The 16,296-nt window shown below is 51.9% G+C and overlaps 4 protein-coding genes across 4 annotated transcripts; 2 read left to right on the forward strand and 2 right to left on the reverse strand.

Moving 5' to 3' along the window:
- Nucleotides 1-4,435: 4,435 nt before the first annotated feature.
- DSM5745_07799 (uncharacterized protein) lies at nucleotides 4,436-4,831 on the forward strand (the record flags this gene model as incomplete). The annotated part of the gene is made up of 2 exons (XM_026749815.1): nucleotides 4,436-4,479; nucleotides 4,540-4,831. The coding sequence occupies 2 exons, from the start codon at nucleotides 4,436-4,438 to the stop codon at nucleotides 4,829-4,831; spliced, it is 336 nt and encodes a 111-aa protein (XP_026601847.1).
- A 1,213-nt stretch (nucleotides 4,832-6,044) lies between these two features.
- DSM5745_07800 (uncharacterized protein) lies at nucleotides 6,045-7,457 on the forward strand (the record flags this gene model as incomplete). The annotated part of the gene is made up of 4 exons (XM_026749816.1): nucleotides 6,045-6,176; nucleotides 6,271-6,633; nucleotides 6,694-7,011; nucleotides 7,080-7,457. The coding sequence occupies 4 exons, from the start codon at nucleotides 6,045-6,047 to the stop codon at nucleotides 7,455-7,457; spliced, it is 1,191 nt and encodes a 396-aa protein (XP_026601848.1).
- A 1,780-nt stretch (nucleotides 7,458-9,237) lies between these two features.
- DSM5745_07801 (serine/threonine-protein kinase) lies at nucleotides 9,238-13,307 on the reverse strand (the record flags this gene model as incomplete). The annotated part of the gene is made up of 5 exons (XM_026749817.1): nucleotides 9,238-9,470; nucleotides 9,581-9,907; nucleotides 9,971-11,790; nucleotides 11,859-12,584; nucleotides 12,634-13,307. 5 exons carry the CDS (start codon nucleotides 13,305-13,307, stop codon nucleotides 9,238-9,240), a joined length of 3,780 nt encoding a protein of 1,259 aa, XP_026601849.1.
- Nucleotides 13,308-14,332: 1,025 nt separating this feature from the next.
- On the reverse strand, nucleotides 14,333-15,110 carry DSM5745_07802 (nuclear transport factor 2 family protein; the record flags this gene model as incomplete). The annotated part of the gene is made up of 2 exons (XM_026749818.1): nucleotides 14,333-14,726; nucleotides 15,031-15,110. 2 exons carry the CDS (start codon nucleotides 15,108-15,110, stop codon nucleotides 14,333-14,335), a joined length of 474 nt encoding a protein of 157 aa, XP_026601850.1.
- Between the last annotated feature and the right edge of the window lie 1,186 nt (nucleotides 15,111-16,296).

Below are 16,296 nucleotides of genomic sequence, written 5' to 3' on the forward strand. Positions count from 1 at the left end.
GCATACATTGCGAGTGCCTAACATAGGGGGAAAACATCACGCGATGGAAGATGACAGACTAGCCGACATCGTCTGTGTGACCGAAAGCGACCAGAGTCAGACGCTTGACATAGCAGATCACGAAGGATAGTAGTGGTTAGGGCGGCGCCAGAAATGGAGTACCCAGCTCGCTTCTCCTGAAAATGGTTTAATACGGAGTAGCTTAATTCCTTGGAGGCGGTCGAGCCGTCTCGAACGGAACCCGAAAGCCGTAGATAAAAAGCAATTTCATATTGTTTTCCATACCGGACGTGCTGTTTAAAATGAGCTCAGGAGATCCAGTGCAACTAGCAATGATGGCTCTCCAAAGATCAGATACCAGCCGTTTGAGGCGTCGAAGATGCTGTATCAAGGTTGCAGGGGATCTTTCCGTTCCCCTTGTCGGCCACGTCACTCTTTCTTTCAAACCGGCTACTGCAGCCTGCGCCATACACGTACTTGCTCCGTAGTTGCGAGCGCACATGCCTTTGTGACTAGTCTGGCACCCGACGCAAGAAGCGTCGAGCACAGACAGGTTTGGACCTGCCCTACGCCCAAGTGTTGGACTGCTGGCCGTTCATATTCCCTGTCATCGTAAGCATCGTCTACCAACCAGAACGCGGGTTTTGGCGCCCTACCACCCCCCGACTCGCAATCCAAGCGGCGGAACGGGCCAACAGCGGCTCAAGAACGATAAAGTAACGAGATAGTTCCTTGATTGCCGGCGCTCATAGGCTGGAGGCAATCACATGACCGAAAACGCATGCGGGTGATCGATGATCACAGGCAACGCCAGCGTGTTCCTTTCTTTTGCCCTGCGCCTCGGGGCAGCCGCACACTAGACAGGCGACTAATCTGCTAGTTCGGCAGTAGTGAGGGAACTAGCTTCAACCGCTCAGACGTCTCGTCATACCGCTACGCTGACAAACGCGCCAGTCAGACTGAGGGAATCAAACGGTCAGACAGTCAGACTCCAAAAGTCAGCCAGACGCCAAAGCAAAAAGAAGGATCCTGGCTGACGGTCCGCCGCTTAGTCTCGTCTGGGATCCAAGCGTATGCACTCGGTAAGCTGCAGGACGCTATGCACGCAGCGCGACGGGCCATCAACTAGGGGCGAATGACGGGCCAAGGGGGGAGCCTGGAGGCCTTAACGCAGCGTCGGGGTTGAACTCTGAACCTTGAACTCCATGGTCACCGCAGGATCTTGGAGTGTCACTGTGTCAGGCTGGCGGTGAAGGGACAGTGGAGACAGTGGAGAGAGACGAAGGACCGGGGGCTGAGGAAAGCAGAGCCCAACTGGCAACAGGATTCAGGAAGCAACAACCGGTGGATTCTGGGCCGCTGCGGAAAGATGCGGTCGCGGACAGGGCCGATTGGAATCAAAAAAACGTGGAAGACGGAGTCGACTAGAGGCAGGCTAGGCAATAATCATTCTGATTTAATTCCAGAATGGACGCGTTTCATGGCCGTATTACCGTATGAGCCGCGTTTCGGGCCGTTCTGGTAAAAAACGGCCGAGTCAGCGTCAGAGATAATATAAATGCGACAAGGTGAGAAATGAACTCCGGAGGTTTGCTTGATGTTATATTAATATGTACCAGCTCAGCACACCGGGTTTGTCAGTTGGTTAACTTGGTTTGGCTGCATGCAGTACTCCGTAGGCTTCGCGATCTGGCCGTCCAGCGCATCACGGAGAGACCATCTCTACAGCTTTCGCAGCATACTCTGTGCGAATTAAGTAGGCGAAGCAAATCACCTTGCCTCAGGCAAGGACCCCGATGCATCTGCCCTGCACAGAGCGCTTCAGAGCCCATACGTAACAGCAAGAGCAAGGGGGGTGGCAGGCAAGCGGTACAAGACGATTGTCAAGCATGATTCGCCAGCCGCAGACGGGAGGCAATCCAATCGATGCTTGTAGGATGAGGGTGGTTAGTGTGTACGCGAGAGAGCATGCACTCCGAGAGTAGTTCAGCAGCTAGCAGGGATTCACATCACAAGGTTGGAAGCGACACTGTGATGCCGGACGGCCCGCTCCGTCTTCCGTGGCAGACAATTAATTTAGTGGGGGATGGTTGCAACGCGCTCGCCGCTGACAGGCCGGTGACAGGAGTCGCAGGCACCTGCAGTCCCAGGAAAGGTTGGTTTGCCATGGGCCCCTTGTCGGTCGCATCACATTGTACGACTCACACTGGAGGCCGGGACGCGCTGGCCGGATTCTGGGGACTGGAGAGTCGCACGGTAAGTTGGGTCATGCGCTGCTCCGCTAGTCGAATATATGTGCAACTCGATATGATTATCCCAATTCTCAATCGAGGAGGTTCCAGGGTTGTTTGTGAGGGGGGGAGACCCTGTCGGCCGGTCGATGACTTCAGACCGCAACTACTCCGCCCTCGCATGTTATCGACCTAGCTCCCCGGCGTGGATTGGAGATTACGACAGCAATATCAAAGGCACCGTACTCCGTCGTACTCCGGAAGCAATGCATGTCAGCAGACTGCCCGCAGCCGGTGTGATTGGTAGCGTCGGACCCTTCAACTCCCGCGATGCTTCTTTTTCAGCTGCAAACTCCAAGCCGAGAAAATTCGAACCTGGCCGAGTCGCGCTAATGCAACTTATTTCGAGCACCCCTACGTAACCTTTTGGTCGCTGCTGTAACGCTCCCGTCACCCGTTCCCAGGACTGTAGCACTGGTACCGCAGGCCGGACCCTCAGCCCCTCAGCCCCTCCGCCCCTCTCCCGCTTCTGGATCGACTCTGACGCCGAGGTGCAGGGTTTTCCCACGCTGATTGAACAATCTCCCGTCCATCTTCATGTCAAAGGGCCCTTTATTGGCTGCCCTTGGATGTGCTGGAAACCAATGGGAGTGCATCATCCAAGATTTGCCTGGATTGTGCGACGACGCTACTATACGGCGGAGTATGTGAAACGAGCTGGCCCAAAGCAGACGAAAGTCTAGTAGTCAACTGGAGAGAAAGAAACTTCTCTCCATATTATTATTGCCACCAAAATCGAGGTGTTTTGGCTTCTGGGTATTGGACCTTCCCGTTTCAATATTTTGGTGGTCTTCGTCCAGGCGTAGTCTACCAGCCAGATCCATGGAACGGTCTTGACTCGAGGCCTAGTGTTCTCCGAATGATCGCTGCTTGCCTCTCAAGTCTCGAGTCTTAAGAGATAATTAATCATCTCCAGGCAAGCCACCGCAATCCAAATGAGGAAATTGCCGTTACGTACTTCGCTTGCCTTATACCCCGTAGTATCACCGGGGCCGAGCGTGTCCCGAGACACTGGAAGCTATTGACAACGGCCCATCCGGTATTTTGGTACAGCGGCCCAGTGCCATATTCTACCGTGGTTCGACTGCCCGTAAGTCCTTAGCCTGCGCCAATGAAATTATCAGCGCCGTCTCTGGTTCGGAGCGGTCCTTTCTCATGGGTCCAGACGGTGTGAGCCAGTGGTCAGCGGCCAGCTACCACGGCCGGGAATATTAAGTCTCGGCGATAGGTTGGGTTCAAGCCATCGTCCGAAGGCTTGCAATCGAACGAAGAGGCGCCCTTCATTGGTTCAGAATGTTGGCTTCCGAGGATTGCATACATGGCGACTGCTTCCTTGCATAAGAGCCCGAGGGGAGGGAATGAAATTGGGCGCAGTGGCGGGATCTAGATCTCGACTTGCGACGGACTTTGGACTCTGTACCTCTCCAAGTTGATGGGACATGCATACCACGTTGAATAAGTACCGAATATGCAGCTCCGACTTATCGACGCAACGCAATCCCATCTCGTGGTTCCACCAATTTGTTGTTCACCAATTCGTTGGCCCGCCGGTTATGCACGGGAGACTCCAGGTATTTGAACTGCTTGTATCAGCCTTGCGATCGAGATCTGGCGGCCAGTCTCTGGAAGAATCCTTGCGTTAGCAAGCAAGGAAAGTACTGCCAAGCGCATAAAGTACGGTTTAGAAGATCATGAGATCCGACGGTCATGGGATCTGAGACTTGCAGGGGATCGCTTGATTCGCTTTGTTTTCCACGGGTGCAAGGAGTCCAGTATATGGAGTAGGCTAGGTATGCACAGGATTGGATTGAGGGCGGGTGCCTGACTTGAAGTGCCTTGCATACCCGGGAAATCAGGGCCTGAAGATGCTGGGGTGGCTTCGACTCTCTTTGTTTGCATGCCTGGTGTTGGAGTCTAAACTCGCGCCAAAGGACAGCTGGCATGGGCTAGCTCTGGTCGGTGAGGGAGAGCGAGGGGCGAGAGAAAGAAAGGAGACGCGGTGGTCCGAAGTCTGGCACACTAGCAAAGTCAACCATGGTTCAACGGTCTGGTCCGCTCTCCTGAGGAAGGTGCTACCTGGGCTTACTCTCTCGTGCCTTCCTAATTGGTCTCCCTCGCATTCCACGTCCGCCGGTGATCCTATCATGTCGCCAGGCCACGCTCTGAACTCTCTGAAGGATCAGGCTTTGTGAGATGACGAGGTCAGAGCCCGCGTAGAAGGTTAGGCCCGGCAGGATTGAAGTTAGAGGGAGCTAGAGCCTAGCGGCGGCGACTCGAAGAGTTTGCCCCTCGGCCAATCAGCAGCGACGGGCCCGGCTATCAAGCGTGGGCCTCCCGAACTCTTCATCAACGGGTATCTCGACCCCCAAGCGCTGCTAGTGCTGGGGCACCACGCTATCCTAGTCCCAACGCCGGACTGCAGACTAGATCCGGATAGCACCTCGGGCAGGTCATCTGGATGGCTGCGCAAGACGGTCAGCGCACAGTCTCTACCGGCCGTACCTATAACATTGCCGGTGCCAGAGGTCAAAGAGCACTAAATAGAGAATGTGGAGTTCCGTTACGGCGCCTTTACCCGTCCCGGCGTCCCTTTTCAGCTTCAGCTGATCGCTGATTGTCTGCTTAGCGCGCCCTCGTCCATGTCTATGGGACTGCGATGGGGTCGGGGGACGGTTCCACCCGTCCACCTCACTTTGGACTTTGTCACTTTGGACTCTTGCGTGGGAGACACGGCATATGCACGTCGCAAGGCTGCAAGACCAATATAGCTTGGCCAGTTAGTTTGCAGTTGTTGTTTGAGCACTCCACTAAGCCGAAGGTTGCTCCCGTTGCGGTGAATCATGCTAGCGAAGCACGGCTCCCAGCTGAGGAATCAGGATAGGCCCGCTCGCGAATCCATTAATCTATTCTATTGATGATATATGGACTCCAGCGCCCCAGTCGACCCAAAGAATGCCTGCATGCGAGTCTTCCCGCTCTCCTTGCCTCCCGAGCGGACCGACGAGTCGGCAGCCCAGATTGACAAGCCCAAGTCGAGTTTTTCTTATATTGTTCCTGCTAGGGCTCGCTCTCTTCTCTCCTGGTCTGTTTCCTTCCACCTAAACCAAGTTCTTCTCTACATCACATCACCTTCACTACTCCTTGGAAGCCCCTCCAGCACTGCGACCACTCCTCCGTACTCCCAGTGTGCTCGGAGTCCGTTCGCTGCTCAGTCTGACCGGTACGTATCTGCTTTTTTTTTCTCTCATATATTATTTTTTCTTCACGTCATGATCAGAATCCCGAGCTCTTTTCTTTTTCCAAGATGCCACTTCTCCTTTTTTTCTTGCTTTTTTCCATTATTTTGCTCCCTTCCATCGCCGCCTTCTGTCTTTTTTGTCTCCTCCACCGCCTCTCCCACGCCCAGCTTCACTGCCACCCCTGTCTTCTCCGGCGCCCTTATCCCTGTCCTCGCCCTTCTCTTCGTTTCTGCCTTTCGCTTCTGCATCCCTGCTCCAGTGGCCACGAGGCTATGCTCTGCTAGTCCTGCACATCACCCGACGGCTGCGATTTGATTGAACCGCTCATCCCGGTTCTTAATTACCGTGTTATTATTCATCTTGCTCACTCCTTTAGCGTTACGCCCTGTTACATACGATACATACACGAAACGCCCGCGATACACAGTCGGTCTCTACATCCTGCATCGTCCTTCTTTTAAATCCTCCTCGCCTCTCCCGTTCCTTAGCAGCCTCGCCTGCTCCCGACTCCCCAATGTCGAACAATCCTCCCAATCCCAACGACTACAACGACCCTAGTCGACGGGGACAGTATCCACCACCTCAGTGGAACACCGGTCAGCCCGAAGAGAGTCCGCCTCCCTACCCACCGACCTCTCAATATCCAGTATGTATTCCTGGTCGCCCTGCCTATATAGAGCTGCTCTTCCTTTCCCTGCCTCTCGTCGACCACCATGCTAATCATGGCTTCAATCCTCCAGTACCCCCCAGCTTCCTACCCTCCGGCTTCTTATCCTCCCCCCGCAGAAGCGCACCAGTATCCGCCCCCGCCAGCGCATTACCCCCCTCAATCGCAATACCCTCCGCAATCGCAATATCCCCCTCCTCAACCCAATATGGCTGCCGTTCACCCAATGCACGCCCAGCGGGACCCTTACCAACTTCCCCCTCCCCCAGGCGCCTACCGTCCGGACGTAGCATACGGTCAGCAACCCCCGCCTCCGCCCAGCCCATACGGCCAACAACCTCCACCTCCTGGCCCCGGTGCGCCGGGAGGTGTCGTCTACTCGGCTGCTCCTCGACAGAGAACTGCTATTGCGTGTCGGTACTGTCGGAGACGAAAGGTATGATAATACTGGAGTTGGTATATAGGCCTCATTGGCTAATGAGTTCGGTGTGGGCAGATTCGATGCTCTGGCTTTGAACACAGTTCAGACGGACGTTGCACAAACTGTGTTCGCTTCAACCAGCAGTGCGTTTTCACGCCCGTTTCATCTCAGGCCCAGGCTTTCGTCCCCGTGCAAGCCGCATACCCACATTTGAGAAATGGTCAAGCCCCTGGGCGTCCCGGAGACCCGGTCGTGCTTTACGGCGCCCATGGTCAACCGCTGCCCCCTCAGCAGCAACCTCAGCCGGAGACAACGCTTCCACCACCTCAGGGAATGTACCAGCATCCTTACGGCGCGGCTACCCCACCCCTTGCAACTATGCATCAAGATCATGTAAGTCACCAATGCTTGACCCTCGTATCTTGGTAAGTTCTAGCGCTAATTTCTTTTGCTCTGAAAAGAGGCCTCGTCGAGGTTCCGGTTCTGGGTACGATTACCCCGACCCTACCAATCTAGCTCCGGTGACCCCAGTCACCTCCGCTCCGTATCAGCCACGCGCCGCTCCTTACTATCCGCCAACCCCGCACGATCGTCGTCCTTCACCTCAAACTGCTTATTCGTACGATAACCGTCACTCTTCTTCTCCTCATGGCTCACCCTATCCTGGGATGCATCCGCCTCAAAATGCTGCCACTCCTCCGCCTACTTCAACCCCGGGCTCAGCGCCTCGCAACGGGCTAAACGTGCGGGATATGCTCAACCCGGGTGAGAACCCAGGCCGCTCTAGCACAGACAGCGACATGCTCAATGCTTTGGACCGCCGCGGGCTAGGCCAGTAGCCACCTGTATTGTCCGTTATACTCCATTAAATTGAGCGATCAGACGGCAGAATAGATTTCAATTCTTTCAACCGTTGCGGAACGGCTGTTACAGAGTGGGCCTCGCTCGGCGCATGTGCTGGTCACGCGCTCTGACGTTTTCACTATCGATTCCGCTGTGGGGTACTCTCCGGAGGTGGGAGACAGAAAAACAAAAAAAAAATATTCAGAGAAAAAGAAGATGAAGACTTGAAACAATTGGCGGAGGACGTCTATCCACGGGAAAGCTCCACTTGACTGGTTGCTTTACTCGATGGATCTGTCGCTTTCGGCCGCTTGACGGCATCGGGGGAAACAGATCATGTTTCATCTTGTCCGGGGCCGCGTGGAGTTGATGCGGTATCAGAATCTGTGCTGGCACGATTCTGCGACTACGGGGTGGACGTTGGAACGAGACTACCCAACTCCATGGAATCCATTCGACGTTTGCGAGTACATGGCATCGACCCGTTTAGATGCCAATGGCCATGAATTATCCGCGAGTCATGCGCTCCTATTGTCGGTTTCACAACTGTCGTCCATGGACCTTCGTTTCACCGAACCCCCAATAAACGAAAAACAAATCAAATCAGATGTGTTGATGACGATTTTTGGAGAGGAAGATCTACGACTGATAAACTATTTCGGGGCGACCCGATGGGAGGATTCCTACTATTGCTATTGTGCGGACATCACTCTTCCCGATTGATGCCATGGAACCCAGAAGGAAAAGAGGGCGGTATTTTGCGTCTATTTATCACGAAGCGAAGACTGGTGTGGAATCGTGCTTTTATTTCCAGTATCCCTCTATACGTTGGAAGGATTTCTGCTTTTGCGTTGTGCGGCATTTTCCACTGATCGATCGATCCCTTTGCCTTGTTCATTTTGCTTGCATCACAGTACATTTCGGGTGGCTCTCTCCTGCGTTTTGTTGTCACGTTCTTATTATACCTCGTTCATTTACTGGGTGGCTAACTACACGGTCTGGTCATTTTGCGAAAAATGTGAGGGCTTTTCGATCTATGTTGTTGTCTTGCTGTAATTTTTGTTTCTTGCTTGTTTCTATTCACATGTTTTTTTTTTTTCGATATACGTTTTACTTACCCTGGGAGGCTGTCTGATCATAATTTAGTCATTGTCTGCAAATTACAAGTGCTGCGTTGTCTTTGCATAGTTTCTTCTCACATTCCAGCAGCGTCTTTCTCGTAGTGCGCGGTAAACCTCATTTTCTTACACCATGTCGCCCATCCGACATGTTCCTAGCCTATCTAGACGTACATACCCTGCTACATCGACACCGTCCGGCATGACGCTTCGCTTTGCCGGGTCATCCTGTTCTACTTGCATAGAAAGCCCCGTTCATTTGAAGGTTATATGGCTATTTTTATACTAACCACTAAACACTGAAGTAACGCTCGCAGATAGACAGGCACATGGCAACAGGTAGAGACAACCACCTGCACAAGGTCGCTTGGCTCGGCTTGGCTAGGGTTGATGAGCGCAGGGGGCGGCATAAATAGATAATGATTGCCCTCCACATGATTCGAATGGAGTCAGTTCCAGCGAGCCAAACTCAAGCAGAACAGTCAAGGGAGAGACGAAATCAAGAGGTTTGACAAAACATAAGGACCAACCGGACAGTCGCCCAACAACACCAACTATCGACCAAAGGTATGGAGTACAGATGTACAAATGCCAAAGCTATGCAATACAATACTATGCAATGCGCAAATAGGTTAAGCAGAGCTTGTTCAAACAACAATCAAGCATTCGGAAACGCATCCAGCACTTGCGCCATTTTCTTCGCACGCGCGGGGTCCTCGACTAGCAGACCGCGCTGCTTCATAATCATGCAGAGTGTATCTACGACTTTATTGAATGACGAGGCTGCCCCGTGCTCCTGTCTGAATCGAACGAGAGAGAGATTCGCTTGTCGGCCATCTTCGATAACCGTGTAGAAGTCTGCGGAGAACTCGACGGGTCGGAGGCGGAGGACTATATCAAAAGAAGTATTGTTAGTCAAAGCATGAGATCGGCTTGTTGTTTTCAGAGATAAATGTGTAGGGTTTGCTCAAAGGATGCATGATGAAAGAATGAAGACGTACAATTTGACGCGCCAACCCGGCCGTATACAACACTATTAGCCTTGTCGAGGTGGATATCTTCAATGCCGTATTGTTTCCATTCGCGGAGAATCTTGTAGATCTCCTTGCGGCCTTTGATCTTTGAGGCGTTTAGGGCGACAACGCGAGTTGCGGGTTTGAACTGGAAGACGCGCGCAAACCAGTTGTTGCTTTTGCCGTTGGATCGCGGGGTGCGACAAGTTTTGGAAGCTTTCTGAATCTCGGGTTGTTTTGGTTCTTGTGGTGGCTGCTGCTGTTCGTTGGCGAGAGGACGTTCGAGGAGGGGATCTGTGGCTGTCGGGTCTGGTTCTAAGTGTTAGGGTTATAGTTAGTCAAAGATGGTGGCATCAGAAGTTGACCGGTGTTACGCACCGGCATTTTGCTTTGGTTTTCTCTTAATGAAGCTCCAGAAAGAAGTCTTTTGTGATTCAGGGGATGGCTTGTGAAGCTTCGGTTGATCTTCTGCGGTTATCCCCATATCTGCTGCAGGATGAACTTCATGGACGATGACTGTTGCCGAGCTGGGGTGTAAAGGTTTGATCACTCTGGGCGCCTTAACCAAGTCCCCTTCAATGTTCTGGGATTTCCTAAACCAGGACCACTTCTTGTGGTCTGAAGTTCGGACAGCACTGCGTCGCGGTGACGCCGGGTTTTCAGAAATCGGATCCAACTCACACATAGTTCGGCTATGCCTTGAGTTGGAGGCGACTCGTGAGACTAAGGTGTTGCTCTTGTCGCTCTTATGTCCGATAACGACTGCGGTGTTGTCGATTGACTGGAAGGAGCTCAGAGGGACCATCCGAATGGAGCGTTTTCCCCGACTAATGTCGCTTCGGTGGCTGCTTGCAGCGGTCGAGCTGGATACCTGTCGCGCTTTCTTCGAGGGTGTTATAGCCTCTGTTCTGTCGGCGGCGTTCAGGCTTTCGGTAACGATTGAGAATTGAGTAGCTTCCACTGAGGACCTGGATGCTGAATTGCTCTTTAATCGATGAGCCTCCTCCGGACTAGCTTTGCCAGGCCGTCGGGCCTTCTCTTGCTCGATTAATCGGTCAAGATGTTTGATGACCGGAGCAAGGTATTCGGGGACGTCTTTTGAGCCATCCTTGGTTGAGTGCTCGATGAGCCTGCGGCGGGTTTCTTCTAGTTCCCTGCTAGCATGTGTTTTTGGCGAGTCTGCCGATTGTCGCGCTGCCAGGCAGATCGTGGAGCTGCTACCATCTACCTGATGGTTGGAAATTCCAGGACTAGCTATTGAAACGGATGTGGCTGGTGTTTCTGGGCCTGCGCAAGTTGTGTCAGTACAGCCAGTGGTCATCGAACTTCCATTGAAAGCTTCTTCACAGATTTTGCTCAGCTCATGCGAGACTTTGCGTGCATCATCTCTCCAGAAAAAGTCGGAATGCTGCAATTTCCGCTGTGCGCTCTGCTTGACAGCAATGCCAGCGCCGCGGACCACTGTTGGCTGAGCCGGTAGCATGGGGCTACTTTGTGGATCTGAAAAAGGATCATCATCAAGCCCTGATATAAGACTGGCCTCGCTTGCTTGTCGATTATGGTGAGTCCTCTTCGTTCTAGCAGAGGCAGAACTTTGCGAACGGTTCCTCTTGTGGCGGAAAGTAACATTCCGCTTATAGCTGATGGATCGAGGCGCAGACACGGAACTCGGCGCCCTACGCGGCCCAGCAAGCGACGTCTTCGATTGAAATGACTTGACAGAGTTTAACTTGTGTTTCCTTTTCCGTACTAGAGTGAAGGGCGGGCTCTGTTGGCATTCTATCTCCTGGTCATCGTCGAGAAATGGGTTTGACGTGTCGTGTTCCACTTCACCAGGCTTAACGCTCGTCTGAGATACATCTCGGTGGATGGTAACGCGGGCGTATTCTGGTGATTTGTCTCGTACTACAGGATTGAACGGGGACCTGAATGGGTCGTAACTATCAACGGTAGCTGATGATTTTGGCTCCCTTGTTAAGGGCCTGCGCTTGCCGGTTTCTTTGACTGACGGGGGTCGAGAACGTCGTTGTGATCGATTCTGTGAACGGTTCCGCAAGTGCTTAGACAGCCGAGCCTGGCCTCGCGAAATGTGATGGTAGTCACTGACTGAATACCTGAGAGGCTGACCTTGGTAATTCTCCAATTGTTCGTTTCTGAACTTGACAAGGGCATGGTAGAACAGTCGCTCCTGGGTTGGCCTGAGTTTGTTAGATTCAATTCTAAGAGATGTTTCTATAGCATGGCCTAAAGTAAACGGGGAACTTACTCCAAGCTCACAAGTTTCTCGATGAGTTGTTCAGGTTTGACATCATGCCAGAGAGTCTGGAGATTGCGGAGCAGATCGACATCAATATCCTGCCTCACAACCGGCGGGCCGCAATCCTGAGATGATAAAGGAGGTGGTGGCCCCAGGTAATGGTTACATATGGCCTGGTGAAACTTTTCGTACTTCCGGAGGAGCGGATGTCTCCAGATATCATTCATGCTGATTCGCTCCTCTGGCTTTTTCTGTAGAATACGCTGAATAAGATCCGCTGCCTCATCGCTTATACCAGGAGGAATCACGTAGTCGCCCTTTCGAACGAGCTGTAGAGTATTATGGAGATCCCCTCCATCAAATGGGAGAAAGCCTGTGAGTAATGCGTACAGGATGATTCCACAGCTCCAGAGATCTGCCCTGTCGCCCCGATATTTGCGGCCGTAGATAATTTCCGGAGCCGCATAATGCGGGCTTCCACAAGAGGTATTGAGCCAATGGCCCGCAGGTTGAAGGGCAGCCATTCCAAAGTCAGCAAGCTTGATGTTATGCTCGCCATCCAGTAGAATGTTCTCTGGTTTTAGATCCCGATGGCAAATATTGAAACGGTGACAATACCCGAGGCCAGCTATTATCTGTCGAAAGAGCCGAACTGCCTCTTCTTCTGGGAGCGGTCCATGATTGGAGACGTAGTCGAACAGCTCTCCACCCTCGACGTATTCCAAGACAAGATACCTATTCACCATTAGCTGCATGTAGAGGTTTTCTGCTTATTGCTACTTACAACTCGCCCCGGTTCTCCCACACATCATATAAGCTGATCACGTTTGGGTGCTCGATGAGCTTCATGATCACTACCTCCCGTTCAATACCAGAGGGCATCTGTCTCGCCCCTGTTCCAATGAAGTTCCCTGCGTTCTTGTCCATCGCGGCGATGCTATCACTCTGCGATATAGCAGCGCACTTCTTCGAGACAATTTTGATCGCCGCCGTTTGGCCTGTTGCTGCATGCTTCGCCAGTCTCACTCGGCCTGTGGCCCCGCTGCCGAGTGTTCTGCCTAGCTGCCATGGCCCAACATGTGTCTTTCTCTTACCTTTGGCTGAGACAATTGAGGACGCCGAGACAGTCGAGTTCCGCTTGGAGCCGCTTCTGGAGTCAATTACTGGAGAGAAACAGTTCCTTTCTGCATGAATTTCGGCCGACAGAGGGCTATCCACAATGGACATGGGCACTGGCGAAGTCAAGGCGTACTCCTCCCTCATCGATCCTCGTTCCGTAACCGGAGTGTGACAATTAACTCTATTACTGGCGTCCGTCAGCGGCGACCGCATCGTTTTCGAATCGACAAGAGGGGATGGCTGCTCCATTGCCAGGAAGCCTAGCACGACGCGAATGTTGCGAAGGAAAGGCACATATGGACTGTAGTTATTGCTGTTGATTGGCTTTGTGATTAGCATTGAGCGACTCGATTAGGGTCTTGGTAGACTTCGGCCACTGGACCTTACTCACTTCCAAGTCTAGAGTATCCGAATTGCCTAAGCGCCGAAAGAAAAAAAATAGTCGTTGCCAATATGGTCCTTCAGGGGTAGGTCAATAGCCTGTCGATTTCACTTGCGCGATTTGGTGACGCGGATAGTTCCTGCTGAGTTAGTAGTTGAGATCACTGAGGCGCTTAACCGACGAGCATCAGTAAGAAGACTGAAAAGTCACGACAGCCAAAGCCAATTGTAGGAACCTCGCAGCAGGCGTGGGATGCAATCGAAAATGGCAGCAATCAAGCATAGGTAGGCCCAGGAGGAATCCCAAAATGTCAAGGTAATTTCCAGCAAAAATGTTACCAAAACACAAACTGAGGCACCACCGAGACCACAATCAGGAAGCGAAGTTGGCTTTGGCATGCCGCAGCGAGATCAACACAGGTTGTGGAATGAGACTGTGGTGCTTGATGTGTTTGTTGTGAGCAGATTCCCCAGGTTCCCCCGACACCAAAAGGCATTGCAGCCAAGAATGTCGTTCTTGCTCAAATATGAACATCAATCCTTACAACTGTATTGATTAATCGAACTTTAAGGTGTTGTTTGGCGAGGAACATTTGTTGCTGCAAACTGTTCTGTTCTCTATTAGTTTCTTGCAGGTATAATCTTCGTATTTCAGGAGCCCTCGATGTTCTAGATTCCTTCAGCAACCCCATAACTTTAGACAGCCAGGACAACGACAAAGACATTTTGCTTTGAATCAAGTTTGTTAGTTACTTGCATTATGAGAAAAGGGGCGAATATGTCCAATTCCCAGTAGTCAAGGGAGAAGGGGTGCCACCCAAGTTGATCAGCATGCCCAGCAATCCGAACATTCCAACTATAAGTGACCACCACCTATCCTCAAACTGGCGCCCGGCTCTGATATTGCCAGTTTCCCGTAGATACAGAGTTTTCCAGCGAAGTTATCGCGCGTTCTGGTGCTGCACTCAGATGCCATATAGCGATCACCAATGTTCCTCCCCAATCTCTACATCCTCGACGTCCACCCCATCAAGAAACCATCGTCCTTCGCCATTTCCATCGGGACCGAGTAGAATATCATTGCCGCTCATCATGCGCTTACGCATCTTTCCCGTTTCCCTGTCGAAGGTCCAGTCCTCAAGGCCGTAACACCGCTTCCACCGCATCGAATCGGTGGCATCCTGAAACTCGTACCAGAACTGGACGGCGATACGGTCATCTGTGAACGAGAAAAGTTCCTTTCGCAGCTTGTAGTTTTGCTCTCGATTCCACTTTGCTGAGAGGAAGTCAACGATTGCCTCCGTCCCAGAGAAGAACGATGTGCGGTTGCGCCAGATGCAATCCGGGGTATATGCCTTGGCAACACGCACGGGATCTCTGGTGATGTGTAAGTAAGAATATGTAGACAGGTTGGTATTTTTATGAAGGCCCGTGAAGTGACAGTGCTGTGTTCAAGAAAATGGGCGCTGCAGGTGCGTCGGCGCAAGCCGTAAGCAAGGGATGAGGTACGGTAGATGAGCATCCGTAGCAGTAGTACTCCGTACATGAGGCGTTTCATGTCAAATGCCATACGTACTCAGCAAACGGGAAACGGAGGAAGAGCAGGATAAGCGGATGGAAGCATCTCGATGGAAGGTATCGAAAAGCCATTGGAATTGATGAAAGATAGCTTGGTTCTTACTGGGTGTTCCACAGGTCCTGGGCTACTTTAACTTTCTTTCTCGCCGTCTCCTCAGTGAACGGAGGTCTGAGGTCAGCCATGATTAGGGATATCTAAAAGACTTGGTTTTCATAAATCTGTCGCAAAGGATACTCCTCAGGATGAAGTGAGACTAGCGATAAATATAAGCTTCATCACGTGGTATAAGCTTATGCACCTTAACTAGCATGACATCAATTCTTTAGGCTAATGTATACCAGTAGGCTAATGTATCCATGTACCCTAATCCGCATCATTGCATGCATCAGTAAATATATATCTCCTCAGGGCCCTGGGTCATGCGAGCCTAACAAATTCAAGCCCACCATTTCAATACTAGGGATCATGGTAATTGTGTAAGGTTTTTGGATTGTTCTCAATCAGTAATCGCCTGAATAGACCGATCACCCTTTGTAATACGGGCTGACTGTGCCTGTCTGGCCATAGTCATCTAAGTGAGGCAACGAGCATCCCGGGAAGACCCCGATAGGCTTAATAGGTTGAGCGAACCAGACCAACCTACTACCTAGATGCTGAAAACAATTAGCCTTTAGCCAGCTTGAAGCGAAATCTTATCAGATTCAATAATCAGTACGGTAACTTTCAACCGGGCCTAGTTCCGATGGGCGGTTCGGAAAGTGGAGGATTACAATTCGATTCCGGTGGCGGCGCTGCGAGCACACGCAAACACGGATACCTATGGCCGATGCTACTAAAAAAAAGGGCCAACCACTATAGTAATGAATGATATCAGGGCCGAGTGTCCAGATCTACAATTATTAAGAAGACCGCCGCCCGGGGGCTCCTCGGAGCTGCCCGAGGCGAATTCGGGGATGCTTCGGAACTCGTCCATTTTGCCGGTCTAAAGGAGGGATAGGTTAGGGCGGTCAGCCTGTTCCTTGCTATGAGTGGTTAAAGCAACACAGGCGGTGGCGCTTTTTTTGATCCAAGCAAAATCAGGCAAAATGGGTTTCGCGCCTCAGGTTCAACGCGACAAATATGAGGGGCAATTGAGATCTCCCCCATCCCTGAGGACCTGGATAGATAGCAGGACCTGTCTTGGGCTCGGCTTGGTATAAACTGTATGTATAATTGGGTCAATAGCACCTAAGTCCCACTAGGCTTGAGGGGCACTCGGAAAGTGCGGTGTGTCTGTATCTGTATCTACCGGGCATATGCAGGTGGAAGGCATTGCCCCCGATTCTTGGTCAGTAGCGGATGAAGATGCCAGCTAGAAGCGGCGAAGTG

The sequence above is a fragment of the Aspergillus mulundensis genome, assembly GCF_003369625.1.
Source record: "Aspergillus mulundensis strain DSM 5745 chromosome Unknown scaffold_8, whole genome shotgun sequence".
Lineage (NCBI taxonomy): Eukaryota > Fungi > Ascomycota > Eurotiomycetes > Eurotiales > Aspergillaceae > Aspergillus > Aspergillus mulundensis.